This window comes from Falco biarmicus, chromosome Z (genome assembly GCF_023638135.1).
Source record: "Falco biarmicus isolate bFalBia1 chromosome Z, bFalBia1.pri, whole genome shotgun sequence".
Lineage (NCBI taxonomy): Eukaryota > Metazoa > Chordata > Aves > Falconiformes > Falconidae > Falco > Falco biarmicus.
Genome location: NC_079311.1, coordinates 73752017 through 73768615, shown reverse-complemented (window position 1 = coordinate 73768615; position 16599 = coordinate 73752017). Strand labels below are relative to the sequence as shown.

Sequence of the window (16599 nt, the reverse complement as noted above, 5' to 3'; positions counted from 1 at the left end):
AAAAAAGTGCTGCTAGGAAACTACTTTTGAGTGTTCATTGCTTGTCGGTCAAACCTGTCCAACCCATTGCATCCACAAAACAAACCCTTACCGTATTAGTGTCTCTTTGATGTTGTGAGTTGAAGAAGAAAGTGCTAAAAATAGGCACATAGAGGCTGTCTGACAAGACGGTTAAGTAAGTTTCGGTGAACTCAAATGCTGGAGGATACTGTTGTACCAACTGCCAAACACAATTTAGCAGGAGCAGAAAAACAGGAGCCTAAGAAAAGGAAACATTGCTTCAGTTTCAGAAAAAAATATGCTCCACCATGCAGACTATTTATTTTACAGTGTTTAGTGTCTCCGAATACAAATCTTAGGGAAAGCAACCTGGTTAACTACAGAACTGTTGCACATAACTTCAGCAGAACTCTGAAGTACCATCTGTGTGACCCTTGGCCAATTGTTGACAGAAGAGATGAACACTTTCTAACCTGAATTTGCATACATTAACTTGCTATGAAAGTTGCTGCTATGCAGCCTTTTAAAGCTGGCAAAGGAAAACCAGTTTATGGCAATTCTTGTCCAGAACTAGTCAGTTTACACTTATTCTATACAGAATGGAAATCAATCTGATCTATTCCCAAAACAAACAAAAAATGGAGAGGTGAGACTGCAATGTTTAGCACAACAGCATAAAGTTAAACAGTAGATGTGACAAAAATAGGCAATACACTTGAGTTATTTTTATGGACATTACTACCATTTAACACAGTTTAAAAGGACATGAGATACATGTCTTTCGAAAGACTCCAAGACTGATTGGGAATTTTTACATTTGTTCTTCAACTCTGAACAGCAAAAATAGTGACACTGTACAAAACATCAACCCATGAAACAAAACATAAAATTAAAGATCTTCAGAGTAATTGGAACTTCTGGACTGACGTATAAATCCCTCCTCATGCCAAGTAAACTTTTAAAAAGCAAATACGGAAATAATAATAAAACCATACCTCTTCTTTGTCGCTTTTATGTAAATGGTTACAACGATCCAAAAAGCCATGTCCTCCAATTACCCACTCCTTCTGAATAAGGCTCTGAAACCCTGACTTTGTTCTGCTGTACGAATCCATCATCACTTGAACCAGACTAGAGATTACACAGCACAGATCAGTAGCACTCTCTTCTACAGAAGAGAAGAGAAACCACATTATGCACTAAGCCATTCCTAAAACTCTGGGTAAAGAAAGCAAAGTATTGCTAGCTTCACATAAACAAAACTGTATTTCAAGATCAGAGGAGCACAGAATTTCTTGCAAGTTTTATGCCATCAGAGAGAAGTTAATCCATGTTTCCAGTACTTCCCTCTGTAAAAACTGAAGGTTTCTTTTACACTTATACTAGGATAATACTTTGACAATAAAACCTGCAAAGCCCAGGCTTTTACTACTATAGCCTTGATGCCTACACCCTTCAGTCTACTACAACGCATATACTGCCCCTCCTGCCCTATGCCACAAGTCCAGCCACTTGCCCTTACCCTTCCTCTCCTGCATGCATCTTTTCACAAGGTGTGAAATTGCTTCTGCATGCAACGTGCATTCTTCACCCTTCAGGTGCCTTCTAGAAACATCTCTTCCCCATGCTAGGTTTCTCAAATGGCAGTGTGTGGAAAAAAACCCCTAAAATTATTACTCCAAAAAATAGCGTAATGGTTAAAACTGAGTTTGGTTTTCCATGCAATTACTTTACACAATCTAGGAAAAAACTGCTCAAGATGTGTGCAGTACGTGCATTCCTTCATGTACTTTTAACAAAGTGACAACACAGTATTGTCTGTACCTAGAACATAAAAACGTCCTTTATAGAAAGGTTCCCTGCTCTGTGTTCCTTGTGTAGGTATTTCCCCACGCCCCCTCGAAGTACAGCAAAAAGTCTAGGAGACCTTCAATTAAATAAGATAGGAATGCATCAGTAAGTGTAGAAGAATGGCTGCAGAAGCGTGGCCTTAGAATCTCTGAAGATCTGCACAATCCAGGCCTGGTATTAGAATAGGCCTGTAATCAGAATTGTGCTGAAGTTGCTGTGCAGAAGTTAACAAGAAGGTAGCCTTGAGCTATTCTTGAATCCTGAGACCAAGTAATTATGTTGTGCCAACAGGCCGTGGCTGTAACAAGCTGCAGCTGCTGGGAAAGCAGGTGCAGGGCCAAGAAAGATGGGGACCCGTATGGGAAAATAGGGAGTAACAAACTACAAGGCTGAAGCACAGCAACTCAATTAGCTACATGGATAGAAGGCTTATTTTAGCCATGATAATTAGGGGTGTGAGAACCGCGCGCGCTTAGAGACTACTAACCAATTTTATTTCTGCTTTACGAATATGCATGTGTATCGGTTCTATATAAGTAGTGTTAGAAACTATTTAATAAAGTTGAGCAAGATGCATAACTCATATTGAGCGACTTCTTGACTCCGGCGAACCCTTCTTCCAACATTTGGCGCCCGAACCACGGGAAAGCTGGAAATAGCTGGAAAAACTCTGCCTTTGCATCGCAACAGTGGGCTTTGCAAATTGAGAGTCGCTGAGAGGAGTTCGAGCAGGAAGGCGTCCATAAGGAGTAAAGACATCTGAATCCGGCAGTGAGCTCCTGCACGGATCTGCACCAGTAAGACCGTTTTTCCCTCGATAATGGAAAGGGAGGCGGCACTCACGCTATTAACTGATACTCTTGCCAAGCGAGAGGCTAGCATGAGCACTAAGAAGCTCCATGAGCTCTGTAGATGGGCAAATGAAAAAGGACACTTAGAAGACCCACAACTGATGTTTAGTGTGACTGAGTGGCGAGAGATCAGGGATTCCCTTTGCGATGCGATCCGTAGCGGCAGCAAGTCGGCCAAGGACTTGGGGACTACCTGGAGGGAGGTCATGAACCATTTACGATCAGTGGTTGCAGAGAAAAAAATGGCTATGGCTGCCTCAGACTTCCTCGGTCGGGAAACCGAGTCGGAGTCTACCCGATTATTTGGTCAAGGCACTCCATCTGTAAAAGGCATAATTGTGCCTATTAAAAAATCTGCGACAGAGCTATTACAGCTGACACCGTCTCCGGAGGGTGCCACCGCAACGGGTGCTCCACGCCGACCTGAAAGCTACCGAGAGCCGCCCCCCCTGCTAGATGAGGACGAGGGTACTAGAGCGGGTCTGAGCACGCCTCTGAGAGTGCAGAGTCCGATGAAGAAAATGAGCCCACCCCAGCTGCACCTGCCCCGATACCCCATGCCCGAACAAAACCCTCCAACTGGACTCTAAACCGCTTGCAGCAGCAATTGAACGAATGTCATCTGCCTACTGCCGGTCGTGATCTTCGGATCCTGACCCAGGAAGGCGTTATCCTCCACCCTGCCGCTCCCCAAAGTTGTTGGTCTGGGTTTATACGAGACGCTATATTGGAGGGAGAGTGGCAGGTTGCTTCTGCTGTTGCATGTCCGGTGTGGACCATCACTTTACCAGATGGTTCAGCAGCGGCTGCGTGGAAACCTTTTGATTGGAAATTTATGCAGCAGCTACGACAAGCCATTACACAATATGGTTTACAATCAGAACCAGCCAAGCACCTGCTGAATTATTTGTTTGACTCTGAAATCATGACACCCAGTGACTGTACTTCGCTAGCCAGATTGCTTCTTACACCAGTACAGCTCCCCACACCTGCCCCACAGCTCCCCCCACTCACCCGCCCACCCACCGCCATGGATCCCCCCAGCTGCTGGTGAAAAGTGGAGTCCAGAGTTCAGTGTAGAGCTGCAGATCGCACCCCCGCCGGTGGTAAGACCGCGTAGAGTAAATCGCGGCATGACTCTACACTAAATTCCTCTCTGTGAGGCGGGGGGGTGCACTACGGAAGGCCACGACGAGTAAATCGCGGCAGGGCTTCTCTGCGCTGATATCCTTTCTGTGAAAGGGGAGAGCTCTGAGAAGATTCCCTCGATGGAATTAGACACGGAAATTAAACTGTTAACTGGCATCCTCCTTAAGAGAGGGGAGGGCGTTAAAGAGACAGAAATGGAGACCTTAGTTCGCTGGGCACGAAAAAAGAATAAGATCCCCGAGCCCGCGTTATTGTTTAGTATTGTGGAATCAAGAGAAGTGGGAAATTGCCTCTGGGATACTACGATCGAGGGAGGCAAAGAAGGAAAAGAAGCTAAAGCGTGAGGAGTGACGTGGTGGTCGATAGTTAACACTCTGGAAACTACGAAGGCGAAAAAAAAAAAAAAGTAGTGGCGGCAGCCATAGAAACGTTGGGGAAAGATGTGTAGAAAAGCCAGTGGAGCAGAAGGGTGATTCACCCAAGCCTTCTCTCTTGGCTACACTTTTCGGAGTTGGGCATACTCGTCCTATGAAGGGTATGTCCGCCCCTGCGTGTTCAACAGTGCCGGAGCTTTTAGATAAGACAGCGGACAAACGGAAAGTTCCTCCTCGGGAGCCTGCTGTGACTGAGCCGAACCAGAAGAGGCTGCCGAGCCCCCCCAGGAGGGCCGGGCAGCGAGTCCTGCTGCACCAACCACGTCAGGGTGGGCAGAAGTGCCGTGCGATGACGTACCCTCCTTGTCCTGAAACGTCATCGGACGGGTCTGAGGAGGAAGGCGGGGAGAAACTTTGTGATTACAATACAGAGAAATCCTTACAGGAGGTAATAGATAAATTAAGAAACCTGGTAAAGCGAGTTAAAATGAACCTGCCTACTACTTCAATACCTGTAATTCCTCCAGTTAGCCCAACTACCCCACCGATGCTGAACTCGAGAAAAGATCCAATTCTACGGTGTTGGTCTGGTGTTCTTCATGATGCTGTTTTGGAGGGTGATTGGCAGGTGGCCAGCTCGTTAGCTTGTCCAGTACTGATTAATAATAGTGATGCATATAACTGGGACATGATTTATGGAAGGTTAATGATCAGATTTTAGCGATGGGAGTGTTGCAACCTGCTCTTCCACCTTTTATGATGATCCCTCAGATTTGGTAAATTGTTGTGATACACTTGAAAGACTGTTCTGTCTTTTTAACGATTCCCTTACACCCTGATGACACACGAAGACTCACTAACGATGATTTGCAACCATTCTGATTCTGGTTGCATGGCACCGAAGCCAACAGTCCTCAAACTTGTTCACCAGAACAGCGGGCTGCCCTGAAATTGTGTCCCGCAAGATTCAGACTAGCTGGTGTGGTCACTGAATGGCAAATCATCCATTATCTTTTTTGGTTTGTAATGTTGCCACTTCACCTTTTGCCCTTATTTTGCAATGGGAAAATACGGCAATCATTTTAGAGTGGTTGTTTTTGCCACTGCAACCCAGACATCGTATTTTAAGTCACCCTGAAGCAGTAGCGGCCTTGGTGAGAAAAGGAAGAGACAGGATTGTTGAAATTGATGGGACTGAACCGGCAGATACCAGTATTCCAGTCCTTGGTGATGATTATGAACGGCTTCTGAGACATTCAACAGCCATACAGGAAGCCTTGATGGGTTATACAGGTGTTGTACACAACAACTGGCCAAAAGGACCTCTCTGGAAGATGTTAGAACATTATCAGTGGATTGTGAGACCATTATGCTCAAAAAGACCAGCTGACAGGGCAACGGTGTTTACAGATGCAGGATGAAAGATGAAGAAGGCTGCGTGTGTTTGGCAATCCAATAATCAGTGGCAGAAACAAGTGATCACCGGTGAACCAGGGGACAACCTTCAAACCTTAGAACTGAAAGCAGTTGTTGAAAGGGCAAACCGTATCCTGAAGGATTATCTTCAGAGACAGAAAGTATCGCAGGACATAGACGTAACTAAGCGGTTGACTAAGGTGTTCTTTACCTTAAACTATCTCTCCCTTACGGAGGACAGAGAGGGACCACCTGTCGTTATACATCACCAAACAGCACGAGGGAAGCAAACAACTACAGTTCCTGGTTTGAATGTTCTGTATAAAAATGTGGCTTCAGGTGTATGGGAAGGACCTAATCCAGTGTTATTTATCGGTAGAGGTTATTTTTGTATCTCCACAGATAAAGGACCTATATGCATCCCTAGCAAGCTTGTGCGACCTATATGTCAAGTTCAGAAGACGGAAGAGAAGACTCAGAGCGAGCAGATGGAATGAACTGTCTATGTTGTAAGGGATGTAACCCGTGGGTATTGTGCCGATGCATGCTGTGTGGGGTAAAATGGTTCCGTAAGCCAAAGCTTAAATGTAAATGGTGTAAAGACTGTATGTGTTTGATTAGTAACTGGGCATGAAACAAGAGAAAGCAGACAACTAGTGTAATACCATGCTGATTGGAGACAGTATACATCATCAGAATCTGAAAGCACAGATTTGTGGGGTGGAATTAAAAAAAAAAAAAAAAGGTGGAAATTGTAGGAGTTAACATGTTTAAGTGGTGGACTTGGTTTACGGTCTTGATGAATTTTTTAGCCATTGGCCAAAGTACTTTTGACATCTTGCCTAGAACAAACATATGGGTGACAGGGGCAAATATCACAGGGGTAACAGACTTTTGTTTAAGTCTGCAACAAGCAGACAACCCCTTTAGAACTTGTTTAATTGGTACTCCCCTGCAAGAGAATGAAACAAATTTTGATGGTTTTTTGAAATGTTAAAACAGTGGATCTGACTTCCAATCAGAATGGTACATGTATGAGTCCAAATGGGCAATTTGTTTGGCCTTCTATGCATAATGCAGCATGGCAGAAAACTGTTATTGAGAATTTAAATCAACTATATCATTTGCCATTGCAGGAGTTAGACCTATTGGGTAGCATTGTGCCCGTTAAATACGTTAACATAACTGCAACGGGAATGCCAGAATGCGATGACACGGTACCACCACTTCAACCTCTAAATGGCACTGGAGTAATTTGGTTTGGTGAACCGTGGCAATTGTGGCTAGCATGTCAACGTGAATGGGAGTTTGATACAAGGTTTCAAAATCTAACCGGTTCACCTATTTGGGGTGAATTGAAAACTGGAGGCCTGTATGTAAATGTATCGGGGGCTATCAGTTGCCACCGGGAGTCTTTTTGATATGTGGAGACAGAGCATGTAATGACTGAGTGGATCTGCAGTCTGTAACAACAAATGTCTTAGCCTCCATATTTATGCCAGGAGCAATGACTGCATTAAACACGAAGAATATACGAAGGTTAGCGTGCTGGGGAGAGAAGCAATTTAATCTTACATCGCAGATTTTAAGTTCATTATCGCTTGACATAGATAGTGTTAGGCATGCTACATTACAAAATAGAGCTGCAGTAGATTTTTTGTTATTAGCACATGGACACGGTTGTGAGGATTTTGAAGGGATGTGTTGTGTGAACCTTTCTGATCGTTCCATATCTATCCACAAGAAGTTGTCACAACTGCAGGGAAACATGAAGCATATTCTTGCTGATGATAATCCCTTTGATGAATGGTTGAGAGGATTGGGGATAACAGGTTGGTTAAAGACGTTATTGACGGAAGGAATACGCTTTGTTATAATTATTATTGTAATGCTTTTAGTTTTTAGCTGTGTTTTTTCTTGTTTAAAGAGAGTAGTTTTTAACATAATCAATCAGGCCTGGCTTGTGCAAAAGAAAAAAGGGGGAATTGAAGAAGAATGGCTGCAGAAGCATGGCCTTAGAATCTCTGAAGACCTGCACAATCCAGGCCTGGTATTAGAATAGGCCTGTAATCAGAATTGTGCTGAAGTTAACAAGAAAGCTTGAGCTATTCTTGAATCCTGAGACCCAGTAATTATGTTGTGCCAACAGGCCGTGGCTGTAACAAGCTGCAGCTGCTGGGAAAGCAGGTGCAGGGCCAAGAAAGATGGGGACCGGTATGGGAAAATAGGGAGTAACAAACTACAAGGCTGAAGCACAGCAACTCAATTAGCTACATGGATAGAAGGCTTATTTTATTCATGATAATTAGGGGTGTGAGAACTGTGCGCGTTTATAGAGACTACTAACCAATTTTATTTCTGCTTTACAAATATGCACGTGTATCGATTCTATATAAGTAGTGTTAGAAACTAATAAAGTTGAGCAAGATGCATAACTCCTATTGAGCGACTTGACTCCGGTGAACCCTTCTTCCAACAAGTAAGAGGCAGCATAACCCTCCTGCCAATTTATGAGCAGCCTTCTCATTCACAACATATTTTTCTTAGCCTGGAACTATGCTTACCATCTCTTCTTAACTACAGGAAACACTTCCAGTACTTCTGGTACTTTGAGTACTCTAGTAAATTTTACTGACCTCTACTGTAATCATAAACTTACAGCTTAAGCTACATCTAAAGAAATTCAAAAGAAATTTTAAACAATTATATAGAATAATCTCATTAAATTCTTACCTATAAGGAGAACATTTGTATGCTGTCTTTCCAGACACTCAGCAACTTCTATTGCTTTCTTCAGGACTCGCCTGTTGTGATACAGGAAAAGATAAGTGAACATTTTCATAGCATTTTTACAATTTTCTTATGTTTACCCTAAAAGGGATTAGAATGTCATACTACTGAAACTTTAATACTTCTTTAAAACAACAAAAAACCATGCTCAGCTTGTGTAAAAGAGGAACTGTTTACCCTCAAGAGCAAACTTTCAAGAGGTATCTTTATTTGGCCATTGGTCATGCATTTCTAGTTGTTACCTTTATACATCTGCAATACAATACTTTATTCTGGATCAGTAGCAGCCACCCACCCACACACACACTGAAGTATTACAATCGCTAACAGCCAGATCTGTATCCTGAAAAGAGTCAACATCACCACACCTATGTTCTAATCTACTAGATACATTTCTCCCATAATCTGGTTTTAAGCGGCAGAGGGAAGGCTCAGCAATCAGATCTTGTTAACATGCGGACAAAACTTATTCAGAAATTACCATTACACAAGGAAGACTGAGTGGAATGACAGAACACATAAAACCAGATGTAACACTGCTGTTTTCTAGACTTAACTTTTCATACAGTTGATTATTTTCAGAAAGAGTTTGCATACAGATTAGGATTCTTGCAACTGTTTAGGTCACTAATAGAAGATGACAGTTTATTTTTTACGTGTGGAGTTGTCACATTCTTTGTTATAGCATCTAGAATAGCTGAGAAGGCATTCCTGCTAACTGCAAGAGCCAAGAACAGGCTGCTCCAGGAAGCAACTGGATCCAAGTATGGAAATGACCAGTGTCAAACCAACATACGGACAGAATTTGGGCTGGTATTTACTTCAAATTACTTGTGATCTTGGTTATTTCAATGCATTTCTGAACACACAATCTCCACTAAAAACTCTCATTCAACATACATTTAAATTCTGGATAAGGAAATGAATAAATATTTATTGATTGTTATTAAGACTGAGAAACTGAAGCTGACTGCAGAAGCACTTCACAGTAACAAGCTGATCACAGAATAAACCGGCAGACAATAGAGCTAGCACAAAGTAACACTGAAAACAAATAAAACCCTTCAACATTCCACTATTACAAGCCTTAAGTTAGCCAACGCCATTCCAACACTTACTCACTGTGGACTGCTGAGAGAAGAAAAAAGAACTTGAGGAACAATCAGGAGAGGAAGGGGACAAAACTGAGAACAACTGTCATTTTATAAATCTTTGGTTGACTAACATCTTGAATACTGCAGTTCATCTCGTCCTAAAGGATATTATAGAAGTAGAGAGTACAGAGAAGAATGGCAAGGCTAGTCAGAGACACGGAACAGGTTTCATGCAAGAAACAAATAGGATTCTTCAGTTTGGAAAGAAGGTGACTAAGTGCAGGAGGGAAATTACTGGATCTATATTTTTAATAGGTTTGCTGGAAGAGTTGTAATTGGAATCATCTGCTGCTTCTCACATTCTTTATGTAGGAGGCTTAACACAGGCCTGCATTGTCTCAAGTTGTAGAAATAAAGATACATAAACGGGAACATATGTCTGTCTTAATTTTCTTTCCTACCAGAGGTGAAGAATGTTGTCATATTTCAAGAAACTAGCTAGAAAACCCACTACAAAAACATTTAACAACAATTTGAAAACCAGAAAGTTAGAGATATAGCAAACCTGGTTATCTCTAGCCAGTTTGTGCTCTCCAGTAATGAAAACCATTTCACATCAGTTGCCCAGAATTCTGTACTGTTGTCTGCAAAAAAAACCCACAACCAAAAATTGGTTTGTTCACATAAATGTTGCGCTCATTAACAGCTATCCATTGTATTACTCTTCAGTTATAAACTGTTACAAAACGACCAATACTAAGGAGTCATTAAATCCTAATCACTGTTAAAGTCAACACCCTGTAACTAAAGGAGGAAGTGAAGTAGTCCTACAAACTCCAGTGTACAGCACCACAGGCTTTCAGAAGTATGCTGTAGAGTTTGTAACAACCAAACCAAGTAAATCTGTTGACAAAATGGGAAAGGAAAAGAAGTTTTATTAGAGGCAATCGTTCTTCCAAGTTCCAGTTGCCTTGACTCTAAAGCATGATCTAATCAAAGCTTAATATAAAGAGGCTGGATTTTGAGAGCCACTGCCATTAGAGCCAGAAACACAAATGGGTTTTAGAAGGAGGTTACACAAATTTACGGAATGTAAGACTACCTGAAAAAGGTTTTAAACAGCTTTCACTGCAACTGAAGAGTCATTACAATACAACAAAAAGGGAACAGCTAAGATGTACTTGGCCTCCCTGTTTAATACTACAATGTCATTAAACTCTTACGCATTTCACGAACGTTTTTGCAGCTTTTTAAATGCAATTAAATCTCTATTGCTTTTATTTTTATCAAAGCCAGTCTTCAGAAACTGGAAAGCTCTCAAGCTGATATAGTCAATTAAAACTGGAATAGATTACCTTTCCTGCACCTCAAAGCTCAAGGTTTACAACAGTTCTACTACTCAGAAACAACCAAGATACGCCACATTTCCCTCCTTCACTACTCGCCCCCCCAGCAGGTTCAGTTCTGCATGTTTCTGCATAGCTTCTCTTCACCTCCCAAAGTCTCTCCAGACGCTTCTAATATTTAATTCCAATACTCACTTCTGTCTTGTTTTCTGCAGCTTGCATCTATGACCCTCAAGTGTACAGGCATATATTAGTTTTGTTCCTGTAGCTGTTCTGCCTCCATGACTGCTCATGCCCCTCATTCTGTTCATTACACATCTAAAAAAACCCAAATATCTTTCTTTCCCCAATTTATTTCACCCTGACCTTAGAAACCAGTTCCCCAGAAAAGCATTAGACTGTATCTATCTTCAAAGCTTCCTAGTCAGTTCTGTTCACATTAAACAGTTTTCTCCAATTTTTTTCCCATTAACATCTTCAAATTCACTACCAGCCTCTATGTATGACACCCTTTAAAGTGTATACATCACAGTACTTCAAGATACCCTTCAGTCCCCAGTCCGCCCTCTTTCTATCCGATTTTTAGAATATTCCCTTGCACCCAAATTTCATGTTCCATTTAGCCTGCCATCACTATTTGAGAAAATTCTGAATCAAGACAAAATTCCAGTACCGATTCTGAGTCCTTCAAAACCATCCCAAAGCCATGATACCAAGGAAAAGTTCTTGTCTTTTTTTCCCCCTGTAGAAATAACAGGCTTTCCTCTAGAGTGATAACATTCATATTGCATACTGAAGTTTTCTTTACTTGTCTTACACTATGGACAGTACAGAAGAGTTTTACTCCAAAAGTTGAGTAGCCATATTAATTGTGGCTGGCTGTTTGTTTTGTTCAACCATGCTCAACCACAATTAGACTCAACCACTTTGTTTGCACAGGGCCATGTACAACCGCTTGGTCTGGCAGCTCTTCTCCGGCCAAAGTCACCTCCAGGTCAAAACAGAAAGTTTTTAAAAGCACAACAAAACACCTGCAGCTTGTTTTACCCCTTAATCTAGGTATTTTGCTTAAAAACATCACAATAAAAAGCAAACTTTTTCCCTTCCTCCTATCCTCCAGGACAATGAAGAAATACTACACTAGGATTGAGAACTGGACATCTTATTTAAGGTATGTGGGCAATTAGCATGTGAACAGTCCAGCAAAACTAGCAGCTACCTTTGCAACACTTCAAGTAAGAGGAACAATTTAAGAGGATCCAAGCTGTCCCCATCTAAATCCTCTTTCAAGCAGCTACATACTACTGTGGTTTCCGTTTTGCTTAATGAGGATTTCTATAACTGACATTTCAGTTTGGGCATGTGTTCAGAACATTATGTTACACTGGAAGTTCATGGAATGGTTTGGGTTAGAAGGAACCTTAAAGACCATCTAGTTCCAACCCCCCTGCCACGGGCAGGGACACCTTCCACCAGACCAGGCTGCTCCCAGCCCCATCCAGCCTGGCCTTGAACACTGCCAGGGATGGGGCACCCACAGCTGCTCTGGGCAGCCTGTGCCAGTGCCTCACCACCCTCGCAGTAAAGAATTTCTTCCTAATATCTAATCTAAATTCTACCCTCTTGTAGTTTAAAGCCATTACTACAGGCCCTACTAGGAAGTCTGTCTCCGTCTTTCTCATAAAGCTCCCTTTAGGTACTGGAAGGCTGCTGTAAGATCTCTCCAGAGCCTCCTTTTCTCCAAGATGAACAACCCCAGCTCTTCCAGCCCGTCTTCATAGGAGAGATACTCCATGCCTCTGATCATCTTTGTGTCCCTCCTCTGGGCCCTCTCCAACAGGTCCATGTCTTTCCTGTGCTGAGGACCCCAGAGCTGAACACAGCACTCCAGGTAGGGGTCTCAAAAGAATGGAGCTAGGAGAGAATCACAAAAAGGCCATGCTCCTTTTGATGCAGCCCAGGATATGATTGGTTTTCTGGGCTGCAAATGCACATTGCCAGGTCATGCCGAACTACTGATCAGCCAACATGCCCATGTTACCTAAAACAAATTAACTAGGCACATACAAAAATAATGGTTAATGTGCTCAGACTCTGAAAAACAGTAGTAAGGTAGTAAGTTTCTGTAAGCTCTTAAGATTTCAGCAAAAAGTTACCTGAATGTTTTTCTCAAGACTTCTAGTGCATAGTGCTATGTTCAGTGAGCTATAAACTACTAACAAAGCTTATTAAAAAGAGCTGTACGTCAAGGACACTTACCGGAAAGCAGTTTTAACATATTCCCTTTTGCTTCAAGTAATATAAGACAATGATACAATTACACCGTTGAAATACACAGTATTTCCTGAGAGATGTTAAATGACTTGAATTCAAGCCCTAGCCTTTTTCCCATAGGAGTGTAGGTTACTAGAATCTACATTAAAATATAGGTAATTATTTTTAGCTCTCAAGATTGACTTTGGATTTGACAGTCTATCCTGAACAAAATCCTCAATGTAGAACTCTGGCAAATACCTCATACCTTCTTCAGAGTGTCACTGAAGTCTTTACTACAAATTTACCAGAAACCAGTCATTCTAATTTGTAATCAATACCAACTTAGCACCTAAATTCCATGTATAAAACCAATAAAAAGGACTTGGACACTGCCTGTAAGCTACACTGCAAATATACAATTCCTCAATGATGCTCAGTTCAGTTACATCCAACATCAACAGCCACAGGTGAGCTGCCACAGTGTTCAGCATGCACGAGAGGTTATTGCAACATTTACCCTCATTACCTTGTGGAAAAAACACTGTCCAAAATGGCTCAATAGCACATTGTACAGCTGCAGGGTGGCGTGGAGCTTTTTTCATGCCAAGAGGTGAGGTCAAAGTACTGTTTCATGACAGCAAAACAGTCCCAGAAAAAAGTCTGAAAGCCTGGATTATACTTTCACATAGCTCCCATTTTTACTCCTTTTGAGAGGACTTACTGTTTACAGTAGTCATGTTTAGCCCTACAGCCAGTGTGACAGAATTGTAAGCAAGCTCACAGTTCATAGGTTTTGAGATTTAACTAGTTTGTAACAAAAGCTAGGGCAAAAATTAATTAACATTTAGACTCAACTCTTGACATAGCAAAGGCTTAAAAGGTTAACACTTAACATTCAATTTCAATGGACCACAGAAGACTGAAAAATCTCTCCCATAAATTTCAGTCCAGGTAGTATATTCCAACTAAAATTCAAACTCCATAGTCACTCTCTTTAAAAGTAATTTTCAGGCACTGTGACTGCTTAGCAAGGTAGTTAAGTCTAAGAACTACAAACCTCCATTACCATGCCAGTCATAAGCACAGTCTTCAGTCACATTTAAAAATCTGCTTTTAACCACCATCAAAAGCAAGACAACAATCAAGACAAGTACTGCATTCATGAAACATAAACCAGCATTGTTATGCTTTGCATGTCAGTCACTTTAGAGACAAAAACTAAAGTTTGACTTACCTATCAAAAACAGCTGTTTAAATCTTGTGTACGCAGTCTGGATATCTTGCAGAGATGGAAGGCTGCTAGACAAGTCATCCATCTTCAGGAGTTCATAGGGAGGTTTGCTAATGGTCTTATAGATTCTAAATCAAATCATCAAGAGATTAAAGCCGCCGGCTTCACAAGTCCAATAATGCACAAACTATTATCACTAAAGGCAAAGTTAATAGGCATGGTTTGGGAAACAGCTGTAATACTAGGAGATATACACCGTGGAAAACTAATGCCCTCCATACATTTTTAAGTACTGGCTGGAAGCTTGCCTACAAGCTTATGAAAAGTTTTGCTGTTCTTAACTGTTCCCAATAAAATGGTATTCATGCATATTTGTGCAGTTATGAATATTACAAGCATTACTTGATTGTTACTACTGCTTCTTTAGTATTGTATTCATTAGATACACCAAAATTATTTTACTAGCTGACAACTTAAGAGGTGAATCCAGAAAGAAGAGATGGATAGAAACACCCAAACCTCCCAGTAGACACAGTTTTTCTTGACTTTCAACAGTCAAATTACGTTCTGTTACCTAGCTGCCAGGTCTGCTCATGGAATACACGAGTAAATGGAAGAAATAATTTGGACTCAAACAAGACAGTATACCTGCCTTGTACTTTCCTACATATCTGCTAATATTTTCCCTAGGAGAAGAGTTAAAAATACAGGCCAGGTGAAGGTTCTGTTCAGACCCAGAACATCCCATTTTGAGGGACGTTCTGTCCATCATTGAGGCTTCAGAGCTCAGGTGAGTATCACCTTAGTAAATACCTCTGTTGTCATGCTGACTTTTTATTGTCAAGATTGGGGAAAAGTTGCTCTAGCTCATACTTCAGAAGTGAAGCCTTGCCCAGACAGGACAGAGTACATTGTTTCCTGCATACTGGAGCACAGAAGCCTGCTTTAAAGTGAGAATTATAGACGTCCACATCACAAGTGCAGGTTACTACATCTACTGGAAGATGCATCAGATAAGAGAACCGGGGGAAAGCAATAGTTTGTTGACTACCATACTTATTCCAAATTGAAGTAAACAATTTGTGCTAGAAGATCTATCTGGCTCTGAACAGCTTTTTCAATAAAGGAAGCTGTTAACTGTAGAAATCTGCTGTGTGCTTGAGTTCAGATTACTATTACAATGGCATGTTAACACACTCTTATGGACAACGTGTAGATATTTTTTTAAATATTAATGGTTAATTATCAGTACTCCATAGCAAAGAAAACCACCAATACTGCTCCAAGTTCAAATGGCCCCAGACAAAGGATCAAAATATCAGCTGATACCAGTACAGCTTACTGTCAGTTTTACTTACTTTCACATTATGAAATAGCATTAAAAGAGTTGAGTCATGTAAACTTCCCCATTTCGGGAGACAAATGTTAAGAGTATCAGCGGGAAGGGTCAAAAGCCTTTCCCTTGCAAGTATAATTAATTTTATAAATAAAAGAGTTTTTAAGAGCCTAATCAAGCAATTTTCTGTTAGTTCTGTGTGATTAACACGTTCTCCATCTATGAAAAGAAAGGAGCTAGCAGTGAAGCTGTGCAAACTAGTCTGATCCAATAGCTTGCTACTAAAAGAGAAGTTCTCTCCAGGACACTCAACAGGTTATAAAAAGCCAGGGGGAGAAAAAAAAAAGAAAAAAAAGCAGTAACTCACTGTCCTAACTCAGCCAGGCAGCTGTGCTCTTCCCCCTATGTAAACCCTGGCATTCTGCAGACCGCTGCACTAATTCAGCTCACTACCTTCAACTGAAATAAAGTGCTGTCTGCCATCACATCTGAAAGTAGTATTTCTCTCAGTCATTTTAGGTCACTGTAAAGTTATTTAAGAACAAAAAATCTAGTTTTCAGAAGATGGCAGAGTTCAGAGAGATTTAAGACTCGGCTTGCAAATCCATGTTTACAGATGGAGTCTAGATTTCTCTTACCTGCAAATACAGTTGAGCCCATCAGCTAATGATACTTTAACTGACCTACCAGCCTTGCTGCCTTCTAATAACAGGCCACAATTTGTACAGAAAGATTCATCTGAGGTATATATCTATATATCTGTATTTCACAAATAAGCCTTCAGCAATGTTACAGTCCTGCACAATTGACCAACACTGTTAGGCAAAGGACTTAAACCCTTTCCACTACAGAAAACTACTTTTAGAACTTGTTTCCAGATGCGTGCAAGCTTAAAGATATAGCAT

The 16599-nt window shown here is 41.3% G+C and overlaps 1 protein-coding gene and 1 long non-coding RNA gene across 2 annotated transcripts in view; one reads left to right on the top strand and one right to left on the bottom strand.

Annotated features, from left to right (window-relative positions):
• Window positions 1-16599, bottom strand: part of MTMR12 (myotubularin related protein 12) — a 43246-nt gene that overhangs the window by 4806 nt on the left and 21841 nt on the right. Inside the window, exons 10-14 of the mRNA XM_056324795.1 lie at window positions 14362-14486; window positions 10091-10169; window positions 8375-8445; window positions 996-1168; window positions 92-259 (exon numbers count right to left, since the gene is read on the bottom strand). Coding sequence (XP_056180770.1) covers window positions 92-259; window positions 996-1168; window positions 8375-8445; window positions 10091-10169; window positions 14362-14486 — 616 coding nt within the window. The remainder of the gene's footprint in view (window positions 1-91; window positions 260-995; window positions 1169-8374; window positions 8446-10090; window positions 10170-14361; window positions 14487-16599) is intronic.
• LOC130142585 (uncharacterized) lies at window positions 3761-6259 on the top strand. The gene is made up of 2 exons (XR_008819455.1): window positions 3761-4198; window positions 4314-6259. It is a non-coding gene; the product is annotated as an uncharacterized LOC130142585 (long non-coding RNA).